This window comes from Odocoileus virginianus, chromosome 33 (genome assembly GCF_023699985.2).
Source record: "Odocoileus virginianus isolate 20LAN1187 ecotype Illinois chromosome 33, Ovbor_1.2, whole genome shotgun sequence".
Taxonomy (NCBI): domain Eukaryota; kingdom Metazoa; phylum Chordata; class Mammalia; order Artiodactyla; family Cervidae; genus Odocoileus; species Odocoileus virginianus.
In genome coordinates, this window is record NC_069706.1 from 1,230,402 (window position 1) to 1,241,967 (window position 11,566).

General features: G+C 56.4%; 1 protein-coding gene across 2 annotated transcripts in view; it reads left to right on the forward strand.

Moving 5' to 3' along the window:
* CRAMP1 (cramped chromatin regulator homolog 1) overlaps positions 1-11,556 on the forward strand; it is a 45,595-nt gene extending 34,039 nt beyond the window's left edge. The window contains exons 12-21 of one of the 2 annotated variants that reach the window (XM_070460892.1): positions 963-1,144; positions 1,226-1,300; positions 2,750-2,831; positions 3,732-3,836; positions 3,948-4,126; positions 4,646-4,708; positions 5,186-5,432; positions 6,154-6,318; positions 6,907-7,052; positions 7,825-11,556. In XM_070460892.1, coding sequence (XP_070316993.1) covers positions 963-1,144; positions 1,226-1,300; positions 2,750-2,831; positions 3,732-3,836; positions 3,948-4,126; positions 4,646-4,708; positions 5,186-5,432; positions 6,154-6,318; positions 6,907-7,052; positions 7,825-7,989 — 1,409 coding nt within the window. In that variant the 3' untranslated portion in view covers positions 7,990-11,556. The remainder of the gene's footprint in view (positions 1-962; positions 1,145-1,225; positions 1,301-2,749; positions 2,832-3,731; positions 3,837-3,947; positions 4,127-4,645; positions 4,709-5,185; positions 5,433-6,153; positions 6,319-6,906; positions 7,053-7,824) is intronic. The other variant, XM_070460893.1, reaches the window with a different exon arrangement.
* The last annotated feature ends 10 nt before the right edge of the window (positions 11,557-11,566 follow it).

Sequence of the window (11,566 nt, forward strand, 5' to 3'; positions counted from 1 at the left end):
GGAACCTGCAGTTCTAGAATCCTGACAGGCATTGGGAAGATACGGTCTCTTGGACTCAGTGTGTGTCGATTCAGTCTCACAGATTTGCAGATAAAGAACAAAGAAAGGGGACCCGTCTCTTCCATGAAATAAGCTGCAGTAGCTGTGATGAAAACAGTGAGCAGAGCCCCCAAATGTTGTTCAGTTGTTCAGTCATGGCCAACTTTGGTGACCCCATGAACTGTAGCCCGCCAGGCTCCTCTGTCCATGGCATTCTCTAGGCAAGAATACTGGAGTGGTTGACCATTTCCTCCTCCAGGGGGTCTTCTGACCCAGAAATCGAAACCGCATCTCTTGAGTCTCCTGCATGGGCAGGCAGATTCTTTACTGCCATGCCATGTGGGAAGCCCAGAGTCCCCAAATGGTAATTCATAAATATTTTGTCCTTTTATCTTTGAGTCTTTTTTCTGTATAATCAGACTAAGACCAAGAGGATCAGCGGACCATGGTCCACAGCTTGCTGGTTGTAAATGAAGTTTTATTGTAAACTTTATTTAAATCAAGTTGTGAATAAAGTTTTATTTTATTTACATGGCCACTGGCTCACAGGTTGTCTGTGGCTGCTTTTGTGCTGAGTTCAGCAGAGACCGTGTACTCAAGGCTGACTTCTTGTCTGGCTGTGTCCAGAGAGCATTTGCTGACCTCTGGTCTAGACTGGATGACTCAAAAGGTGCATCTGCCCTTCCACTGAGGTCAGCAGAGGTCAAGGAAAACTCTGATGTAATTACTTGGTGAGGACCAGAATTTCAGGGAGAGAAGGAGAAAAGCAGCTTCTTATAGGATGGATATACAGAAGATTTCTTCCATGGACAGCAGATAGGGTTGTCAAGAATTTGTTTCTGATTTTCTTCCCGGTGCACACCTTTCTGCACTGGTGGTGTTGCTCGGGGAGTACTGCTGTCATCTCCCTTCTCCGTCTCTAGGTCTGAGAAACCCTCCAAGGCCCCTCTTGGTGGCCAGTCCCGCCAGCACGGGCAGCAGCGACTCAGATGGTGGCCTTTTTGCCGTCCCAACGACGTTGCCGCCCAACAGCCGGCATGGGAAGCTCTTCTTTCCCAACAAAGAGACAGAGCTGACGTTCCGGCAGCACCTGAGCTCCATCAGTGTAAGTGGGCCCCTGCCCCCTGGCTGCCAGGCCACCTGGCCACGGACAGGGCGTATTGAGCCCAGCACTGTCTCCCCACAGATGCAGTCGGACTTTTTCCTGCCAAAGCCCAGGAAGCTGCGAAACCGGCACTTGCGGAAGCCACTGGTGGTCCAGGTCAGCACCCCGCCCACCTGCACACCTCCTTGAGGGCTGGGCCATCTCGCCAGCCAGGTTGCTCAGGACACGCTCGTGTTCTCCTGTGTCTCAGGTTTCCATGTGAAGTGAGGAAGTCCTTATCCTTTCCTTCTCCTTATTAGTAATTAGGAAAGATAGAGTAGTCACAACGATCGTAACTGTACCTGAAAATAAAGGCAGTCTCGGCACAGCATGAAAACTGCTTAAAGGAAAAGAAAGAAAAGTTCTAGGGATTTGGGTTCCAAGAATGTCTGAGATTGGACTATATTTGAGGCTCTCAGAGCATCTATTTATAAACGTCAGTGGAAGCAGTTGGCAAGGTTTATGGGTCGGCCAGAGGCCAGACCTCCCCTAGGCTCGTCATCATGAAGCTGGGAGCACCCTTGGACGCGGCCTGCAGACCCACAGGGGAGAGCTGGGTGTGAAAGGCACAGGAGAAAGGGGGCGTTTTTACGTGGAGGTGACAAGATGAAGGAGGTGGCGCTGAAAGAACTGTAGGCTTGGAAATGGATGAATGTTTGTGAATTAATGCATAGTTCTCCTTTTACTAGATGCAGAAATCTGTTCCTCTTTTGGAATTAATTTATTTAGGAATGAGGCATTGCATCACAGACCTCAGAAAGGAAGATGTATTCCAAGTGCCCCATGTTTTTTGTGCAGCCTGATATAACATTGGGGCATTTAATTTTTAGTGTTTTTGGTTAAATACATAGACACTTGCTGGCTTGGAGGACGCGCTGTGGTCCAGTGTTGCAGCTAGAATGCCCTTGCTGCCTGCCCATGGCTACTTTGTGTTGTTTGTCAACAAGTTTATTGATACTTACGAAGCCTGCCCGTTTAAAGCGTACATTTCAGGGTTTTTAGCATGTTCATGGGGTTATGCAGCCCTTCTGCTGCGTCATCCAAGAATCTTCTCATGCCCCAAACAGAACCCCTTACCTGCACCGCCCCCTCCCAACCCTGGAGCCATTTCCTGTCTCTTGGGAGCTGCCTGTTCTGGGCATTTCACATAAATGGAATCACGCTTCATTTGTGGTTCCTTCACTTAACGGTTTTTGTAAGAGTTGCGCTGGCACACAGCCCCGGTCCCTCACTTCCCTGCTGTGCGCGGTTGCTCTCGCAGCACTGGGGTGGACACAAGTAGCCGTAACAGAGACCACACGGCCAGAGCCTGCAGGTCCTCCTGCCTGGCCCTCTCAAAGAGGCGCAGAGCTGGCCAGGGATCCTGGGCCTCTCACCTCGTGGACAGCCAGTGCACCAGCTCAAGGCGCCTGGCAGAGCCCAGGGAGGCCCCCTGTGCCCCCAGGGCTGCCGTGCCTCCGGCCTCTCTGGCTGGCGCTCAGCGTTTGACGTCGACAGCCGGCTGTGTCGGCATGAGCCTGCTGCTCGAAGCTGGTGGGGACCACCCTTCCTGGTTTCTCTCCACAGAGGACGCTGCTTCCGAGGCCATCTGAAAACCAGTCCCACAACGTCTGCTCCTTCTCCATCCTGTCGAATTCCTCTGTGACCGGTGGGCACCGCGGCTCCTCGGGAAGCTTTCCTTTCCTCGCAGCCCCGACTTGGAGAACACAGGCGTCTGTCCCCTGGCTCTCTGAGTTACCTTCCGGACTTTCCTGGGTCCATTCTGTCAACACACGCAGGGGGTGCAGCTGCAGTGGGCCCAGGCAGTGGTGTGGGCAGGCAGGTGTGGGCTGCTGACCAGTGGTTTACAGGCACTTTGCTCCCCAGGTGGGCTCACGTGGCCCTGGATGGGGTGCCGTGCTCAGTTCACTTTAGAGAAGGGTCTCTTGTCCACCCTGTCCATGATGTCTTCAGGAGTTTAGTGGGGTACGTGAGTCATGCTTCATGCTCCCCCAAGCTCAGAGGGGCCCCTGCTCTCTGAAGTGAATCTTTTGCAGTGAGATTCCTTCAGTGAAGCTTGTATTCCATGCTTTATCCTATTGGTCTTCATTTCCCAAGATCCAGACAGCGATCAATGGCTTTTTCTCACACCTACTTTCCAATGGCAGAATGCCTGCCAGGAATGAGCCAGGTGGAAAAGACAGAATTTTGGCCCTAGATCTGAGGCTCTGACCACCTCAGAGGAACCTGTGACTTAGCTCAAGGACCCTTAAAGGGCTATTCCTGGGGTCGACAGCCATGACCACAGCCATTCAGCAGCCCCCAGGAGGCGCAGTGGTGCCGCTGTCATAGGCAACAGTGCTTTCTGCCCACTGGGACTCTCTGTGACTGCTGACTTCCCCAAGCTGGCAAGTGTTGACGTTCAGTGGTTTCCAGCTCGGCTTAGCTCTGGTTGGGGCCGTGGCCCTGGAGGAGACTGCCTGGAAGGGAGTGTGTGCAGCCCCGCTGCGTGCCCAGCAGCTGTTGGCTTGTGCGGCTGACCTGTGTGCTTCTGCTATCATCCTCACAGGGAGAGGCTCCTTCCGGCCCGTCCAGTCCTCCCTGGCCAAAGCAGCTGTGTCCCGGCCAATCGTGCCCAAGGTCCTCCCCCCACAGGCCACAGGCCCCCTGGCCAGTAAGTCTGCGACTCTGCCTGACATGCACACGAGGCCTACATGTGGGGGTCCCCTCCGTGTGGGCGTCGGGTGTCACTAGAGCAGAGGCTTGCACGTTGCTCCTTCTCCAGGTGCTATCGACCTAGCAGCTAAAAGTGCTGGCATCATCCCTGGGAGCCCCCTGCCAGTCCTGGACACGGATGGCTTGTCTGGCATCGCCCCGCTGTCTTCAGATGAGGTGACGGCAGCTGTCACGGGGCCGGACTCCACTGGCCACCACCAGAATGAAGACCCCCTCCCCGCTGTAGGGGTGAGTGTGTGTAGAGGGCTTCTCCCAGCTGCCACCAGCTCCAGGGGTGGGATGTCAGGGTCCAGTCCCTGAGAGTCATAGCCACAGAGTGAGGTGGTGTGGAACTCCAGCTCTACTCTGGAAGCAGGAGGTCACTGAACAGGGAGGCCGGGGCCTGAGTGAGGCCACGTGGTGCAGTGGGTGAGCCGTGGACGGAGGCAGAACGGGTGATGAGCCCAGGACTCCCGGGCACTCGAGCGCTGCCTCGGCCCCCTGCCCTGCGGGCGGCCCTTTAGGACCGCAGAGCCAGACCTGCCTGGGTACCACGAGCTCGACCTCTTGTTGTGGCGAGTTGGCTGTGGACTGACAAATGGTCTTCAGTTTGGGGAGGTGCAGGGGGGCACTTCCTGAGAGCAGCGGGCTTTCTTGCCCCCCAGGGAGCGGTTTCTGCCTGTGAGGAGCTGTGGGCTGGAGCGGCTCCCCTGGGAGCCTGGTACTGGCTGGCCAGCACTCACTGGCATGTTCCTTGTGTTGCTGTAGGCCACAAGTGACCCATTCATCAGCGTCCCCTCAAGGCAGGAGCCAATGGCCGACGGTTTCCAGGTAGAGTGTATTGCTGACTGCTGAGCAAAGTAGCTGCCCCACACCCCGGGGAGCGCCAAGTCCCACCTTATGGTCCTGCTCATGGGCCTGGACTTCCTCCCCGTGATGCCCGGTGGCCATGCCTCCCTGCACCTGCCTCGATCATGCACACATGGCTCCCATCTCAGGCTGCCAACTTCCCTCTGCAAGCTGGCTGATTGAGACACAATCCTGCAGGGACTTAAGTTTTCTGGGCCACGGAGAAGAGTTTGTCAGCTGGGGGTGGAAGCAGATCCAGGCCACCTGTGCCCGACCTCTCGACTCTGCGGTCCCCCAGGGTTCCCGGGGGTGGTGACTCCCCAGGGGTGTTTCCTGGGGGAGAGTGCGAAGCGGCTGGGGTCTCTGCCTCTTGCTGTCGCCGTCCTCAGTTGCTGCTCTGCGGGGCCTGGTTGGTTTTCGCGCCTCAATACGGCTTCCTGCTCTGTCATGTCTCAACAGTGCCTGTCTCCACAGAACCCACCCGTTCTCTCCTTGTCCGAGCTGTCCAAGGCCCCTGTCCACAATGGGCTCTCCACACCACTGCCCCCCTCGGACGCCTCCAGCACGCGGCTCTCCCCGCCTAATGTCTCTGCCCTGCTGGACATCTCCCTGCCCGGCCCACCTGAGGACGTGCTCTCGCAGGGAGAGCCCGCCACACACATCAGTGACTCCATCATTGAGATCGCCATCAGCTCCGGCCAGTACGGTGAGCCCACAAGCGCCACTGCCGGCCTCCCAGGCATGGTTCCCTCGGGGAACTGACTTCCCGCCTGACTGCCGCTTCTGGGCACCTTGTTGTCCAGCTCAGCTCTGCTTCTGGTCGTTGAGCCTCTGCGTCTATGAGGCACCACCAGCCTTGGCCTGAGCCATGGTTGTCTGGAGTGACTGCCCGGGCTTTTGGATACAGAGGGACTGACATGGCGTCCCTGGCCTGGGGGTCAGGCAGGCCATCTCCTCCCTGGCTCTGAACTGGGGTGATGCCTGCTGGCTGGCAGGTTCTAGGAGGGGTTGGGCTGGTACCCATGGGCTTTGGTTCCCCAGCTCCCGGAGACGGCGCCACAGAAGGCAGTGTGGTTGGCACCTCCTGGTCAAGTCCAGCCGTGGATTCAGAGCTGAGTTAGCGGCTGGCAGGACATCATCAGGGGCTAGTGACTGGCCCCTTTGAGCGTGTTCCCCTCCCTGGGGCGTTGGGGACAGCAGGCATCTTGCAGAACTGTTGTCAGCAGTAGCAGGAGGGTTCAGGTGCCACCCTCAGCACGGGGCCTGCCTCTGTCTGTTGTGGCCAGTGTTAATGTCTGGTGATGGGTGCATGTCCCTGCTGTCGCGGGGCCTTAGTGGGGTCCTGGGCCTCCCAGCTCAGCTGCACATGCCGTGCCTCCTCAGCCATTCACCCCACATGGTGTCTGACCCCAAACTTTGGTTGACAGGTGAAGGAGTCCCCCTCTCTCCAGCAAAACTGAATGGCAGCGACAGTTCCAAGAGCCTGCCCTCCCCATCCAGCAGCCCCCAGCCAGACTGGATCGCCTCTCCCACCCACGACCCCCAGTGGTGCCCTAGTGATCCCACAGACTCATCCCTCAGCAGCTTGTTCGGTGAGTCTGAGGGCGCCGGCTGCACGGAGCTGGCATCGGGACACCCCAGCAGTGGGAGCTCGTGTGTCGGGAAGGAGATGTCAGGAGAAGACCTGCCGGCTTCCGTCTCCTGCCAAGGCGCTCCTGTGGCAGGTCTGGGACCCGCACACTTTGCACTTGTAGAGAGTGGCCAGGGTGTACACCTGGCTCGGCGCAGGGCAGGCTGTACCCTGGCAAGCCGGTCAGCACCAGGGAGGGCACGACACCTGGCAGCCCAGAACAGACAGGGCTCTGGTTTGGGTGGCACTGGGGAGCCAGTCCTCCCAATGAGTTTCCTGCTCAGAGAGTCACAGGGAGCAGTTCAGGGCCACATCAGAGAGAAATCGTGAGACTTGAAAACAGCTCACATGGTGGTGGGGTGGTGACCACACCGTGGGACACGGTGACACGTCCCTGGGCTGCGGCAGACCCTCCAGGGCTCAGCACGGGAGGCAGAGCAGATGCAGCCTGACAGACACCTCCATCCAGAGTGCAGTGTACGTGTGAGCGGTGAGATGCCTGGTGGGTCCAGGCCCAGTGGCTCAGGCCTCTTCTCCCTCCTTCGTGCAGCGAGCTTCATCTCCCCGGAGAAGAGCCGGAAGATGCTGCCCACCCCTGTTGGGACCAGCAGCGGCACCTCCCTGCTGGGCCCCAGCCTGCTAGACGGGAACTCGCGAGACTCCTTTGTGTCCCGGTCCCTGGCCGACGTTGCTGAGGTGAGCGCCTCGCTTCACCCAGAGTCTGAGCACTGGCCCCCACCCCAGATTTGCCAGGCTCCTGCAGCCCATCTGCAGGAAGAAACCAGTACAGAGTGCCAAGTGGGGCCTCTCGGGGGCCGGGCACTGCTGGAGGCCCTGAGCGGACTGGTCAGAGTCCCCATCCTCCGTGGCTGACTGTCTGGTCCAGCCAGGACCGGCTCTGCCCAAAGGACCCTGTCCTGACGCCAGAGGCCCCACTGTACACTCAGGTCTTCCCCTCCACTCTCTGCCTCACTCATCTCTTCCACCATCTTTTCTGTTTCTTGAACAGCTGGCTGTTCCCACAGGGCCTCTGCACCTGCTGTCTCTTCTTGCAGGCATGCTTCCCTCAGGTCTTTATACGGCTGGCTCCCGCACTTGCCCGCACACCCTGCCTCAGAATGCCTGTGTCACGCACACCCGTGCAAACTCCCTCATCCACTTGTACCTCCTCCAGGCAGCCTTGGAGTAGAACCAAGCTACTGCCCCCTCTCTGCCCCTCTGGCCACTGACCATCCTCCCAGAAGTCTCGTGTGGGTGGGAGACCTGCCACTCTGACCCGACCGCCGGGCAGTGTCACTTGTTCACGGCGCGAGGTTCACAGTGACAACGCTGAGGTTGTGCCTGGAGCTCGGGACTGTGTGAGATGGCTCCTGAGGGGACTCTAACTGTCACTGTGGAGGGACGCGCACTGCAGTCCGGCCGTGGTGTCCAGCCACCTGCTGACAGACCTCCCCATCCCCGCCTGCAGGTTGTGGACTCACAGCTGGTGTGCATGATGAACGAGAACAGCGTTGACTACATCTCTCGGTTCAACGACCTGGCCCAGGAGCTGTCCATTGCCGAGCCTAGCCGCCGGGAGGCTCTGTTTGACGGTGGGGGAGGCGGCCCCCCAGTCACTGACCTGTCCCAGTGACGGTGCCTCGTGGTGGAGGCAGCTGGGGGCTGCGAGGGCGGTGGCCCGCGTTGGTGGTCCTCAAGTGTCCGGGGGAGCTGTCTTCAGAAGGGAGGGAACACAGGTCAAGTTGGGACTCCCTGGAGACAGTCTGAGCAGAGGCATCTCAGCACCCAGGACGCATGATGTGCACACAGCCCCGTCCTGCCGGCCAAGGAGTGGGGCCAGGACGTGTGGAGTCCGGCAGGGCCAGCATCAGCTGTGGCAGTGGGGTCGAGCCACCCGTGGCAGGGGCGTGGGTCAGGGTCTGTACGGTGCCCATACTTCCACCTTGGTGGTTGTGTTGGATGTTTAGGGGTTTCTTTTCAAGAGGAAGGAGCGTTGGGCCTGGCTTTCATCGTTGTGGCTTGGGGAGCTGTGACCTCATGCTTTCTGCAGGGAGGCTCCAGGCCACTGCTGCCTTCTCTCTGCCAAACCCTTGCTGTGCTCCGGTGGTCGTCCCTGCAGCCGGACAGCGGGGTGTGGCCTGGCTCTGCCTGGTGGTGTCTGCACCGTGACGGCAGACACTGCAGGGGATGCTCCGCTCACAAGGCAGCAGAGGGTCCCGGGCAGCATGCTGAGTGCCGTCTCTCTAGAAGTCCTGGTTCCACCTAGTGCTTCCCTCATCTGGGCTTTTGTCCTGACTGACTCAACAGGACAGGGAAGAGAATCATGTCTTCTGTGGGCTGTGTGGACTTCCTGCTCAGCTGGTCAGAAAATGTTTTTCTTGTATTTTAAGAATTAGACGGTGGAGACATTGGAAGAACAGGTCCCTGTTCAGTTGGTTTCTTCCCCGCATCCATCTGCAGGTTTCTTCCCAGTGACCTGAGGTTTCTCTCACCGGGGGATCCCTGAGCACTCGTCTGACTGCAGATTAGACCTTCCTGATGATCTTGACTCTCTGACACCTTCCTTCCTGGCGTCTTGGACAGATGCCCTTTGCAGGGGAACTTCTTTCTTCCTCTTGTTGACGTCAGTGCAGAGTATGCCCAAGTGCACGTATACAGTCCTTTGCTTGCACTTTGCCTCATGGTCTCCTGCTTCTCTTCCTTCTTTCTGTCCCTTCTGGGAATCCAGGCAGGGATCAGACATCAGGCGCAGTCAGAATGCGCCGAATCCACCTCCCTCTGGTGTGCTCCTTGTGCCGTCTCGGGTGACCAGCAGGGAGTCCGGTGTCCAAGCTTTCCCCAGTGGAGCTAACGGGGCTCCTCTGTCTCCTCGGCCTTGGTGGGCCCAAGGCGCAGACCACCCTCCAGGCACACCGCTTGTGGGCGGGCGCCAGTGCTGTAGTGCTGGGCTCCCAGCCCATCCGCTGCCCACCCTCCACCTGGCAGCTGCAGTCAGTGTGGCTTCTTGAATCCAGCCCAGCCCACCCTGTTTGTGTCTGTCCCCTCACCTCCCCCCAGCTCGCAGTGGACCGGCAGCCTTCCCAGCCAGCTAGGCCTCTCCTCTGGCTCCTCCCCTGCCCTTGAGATTTGAGCCAGTACGCAAGGCAGAGCAGAGGGTCCTCGGCATGTGCCTCCAGAGGGGCCACTCGGCCCCACTGCCTCCCCAGCTCCCTCCTGCCTCGAGCTTTCCCAGAGCTCCAGCCTGTCAGGGTCTCCCTCTTTCAGGTCTGGATCTGGGCACAGACGTCAGAGGAAAAGCCTGTGTGGGCAGTTACTCTGGGCCCTTGAGAAGAGCATTCCAAGCCCCTGGAGGTCTGAAAGAAAGGGGCGTAGCACCGCTTTGTGAGGGGAGACAGCAGTATTTGAGTCCACAGTCTCTAAATTAGCTTGTGTGTTGTGATCAGTGTATCAGCTTCCTGAAGTTAGCACCTTATCGAGCCAAACAAGATCAGTAGATCTGCCTCTGGGCATCCGACTCTGCTAGATCTACAGTGGGCTGGGCCGAGGTTAGGCCACTACCAGCTTTCTCCTTTCCCCACTGTCTGGGACCAGCGATGCCAAGTCACGTTACTGCACCTATGCTGGGGGCAGTGCCCTGTGGCAGCACGCACCGCACTGGGGACCATAGAGACCCCAGGCTGTTCATCCATCAGGGGGCGCCCTGAGGCGGTCTGGTGGGGAGGTGGGTACCTGTCACCTGGTGATGTCTAGCATGAGGAAAGCCCTGGAGATTTGGATCAGCCTTTGTCTCAGCAGCACCTCCTGCCTGTCTCGTGCATAGACTCTGTGTGGGGGTAGCTGACTGGCCACTGTCTGCAGTGGGGAGGTGGGTTGCTGAGGCGAGGATTGACTTCTCACCTGTGAAGCTGACATGATTACAGAGAATGCTGCTTCTCTAGAAACCAGACAGGTTTGTTTGCTTGCCATAATAAGGGAAAATAGTGTCATATGTAGCATTAAGATGTTGGATGCATTTTCTCCCAGCCTGAATAATTATATATGTACACAAATTAGCAACTATTACATTCAAGGCTGGGATTTTTCAAAAGACCCAAGTGGAGAAGCCTCCCACTTCCAGCATCTCCCTCTGCCTTTGCAGTGGAAGGTGTGATCGTCTCTCCGCACTTATGGCCTCCTTTGTACGTTGGAAGTATGTTGTGATTAAGACCAGGTCAGTCTCAGAAAACCCTTTCTCTCATCACTGACGTCATCAGGGATCTTTCTGCTGGCTCATCTCCCCTAAAGAGTGAGACTGAACAGCCCCCGTCTCTAGGCAGTTGTTTTTGTCTTGATTCTTCATTGTGAATACTCAGTGATGAGCAGTCCATTCTTCAGAAGGTAAAGAGGCCAGCTGATGGTCCCCTGTGTCTCCTGGGTGTAGAGTACTTGCTCAGGGTGGAGGGATATTTGGACCCCTTTCATGGGCTGATCTACTCGCTTTCCCGCATCAGTCCTGTTCTCCATTCTGTACCGCAGCCTCATTACTGGTGGTGTCTCTTCAGTTTAATAGCATCTTTAATGCAATCACACCACTGAATCCAAACATGTGCAAAGAAAGGCCATGGAATAAAAAACACTTGAAACAAATGGGAGAAGGAAACTGGCAGTTGCTTTTTCTTTTTCACTTTGAAATCTATCCCAAATGCATTTAGGAGGAAATATGGCACTTTTGTCTTAAAAAAAGAAAAACCCAGAGCAAATCTTTCCTGGCTGTCAGACAAACTCCTAACCCTGCAGTACCTTGTATGTCATGTGAGGGGAGCAAGTCCTGGAAGCACTACAGCAGCCTGCCCTGCTGTTCTGTGGCAGGATAGCCTGCTCCCGGGCTTCTGGGAAGCAGAGATTATTGCTGTTTCTTCTAATAATCGTTAAGCCATATCATCTGAAGTTTTCGGCTTGTTTGAGATGTGAATTTGTTTTATAGATTATAAATATACATATACAGTGTATGTATAAAGCAGAATGCCTGTCCTTCCTGATTATTTTTTGTACCATATTGTAAATTATATTATTTATTCTTTACCAATTTGGGGAATAAAAGGTGTTTGGTTATTTAATATAATAAAAGCTGTTAAACTTCTTATGTTTAAATTTCCAGTTGAACTTGTAAATCTGTTTTTATTATTGTGCATAAATACAATACTAATACTTGGTCTAATAATTACTGTTTC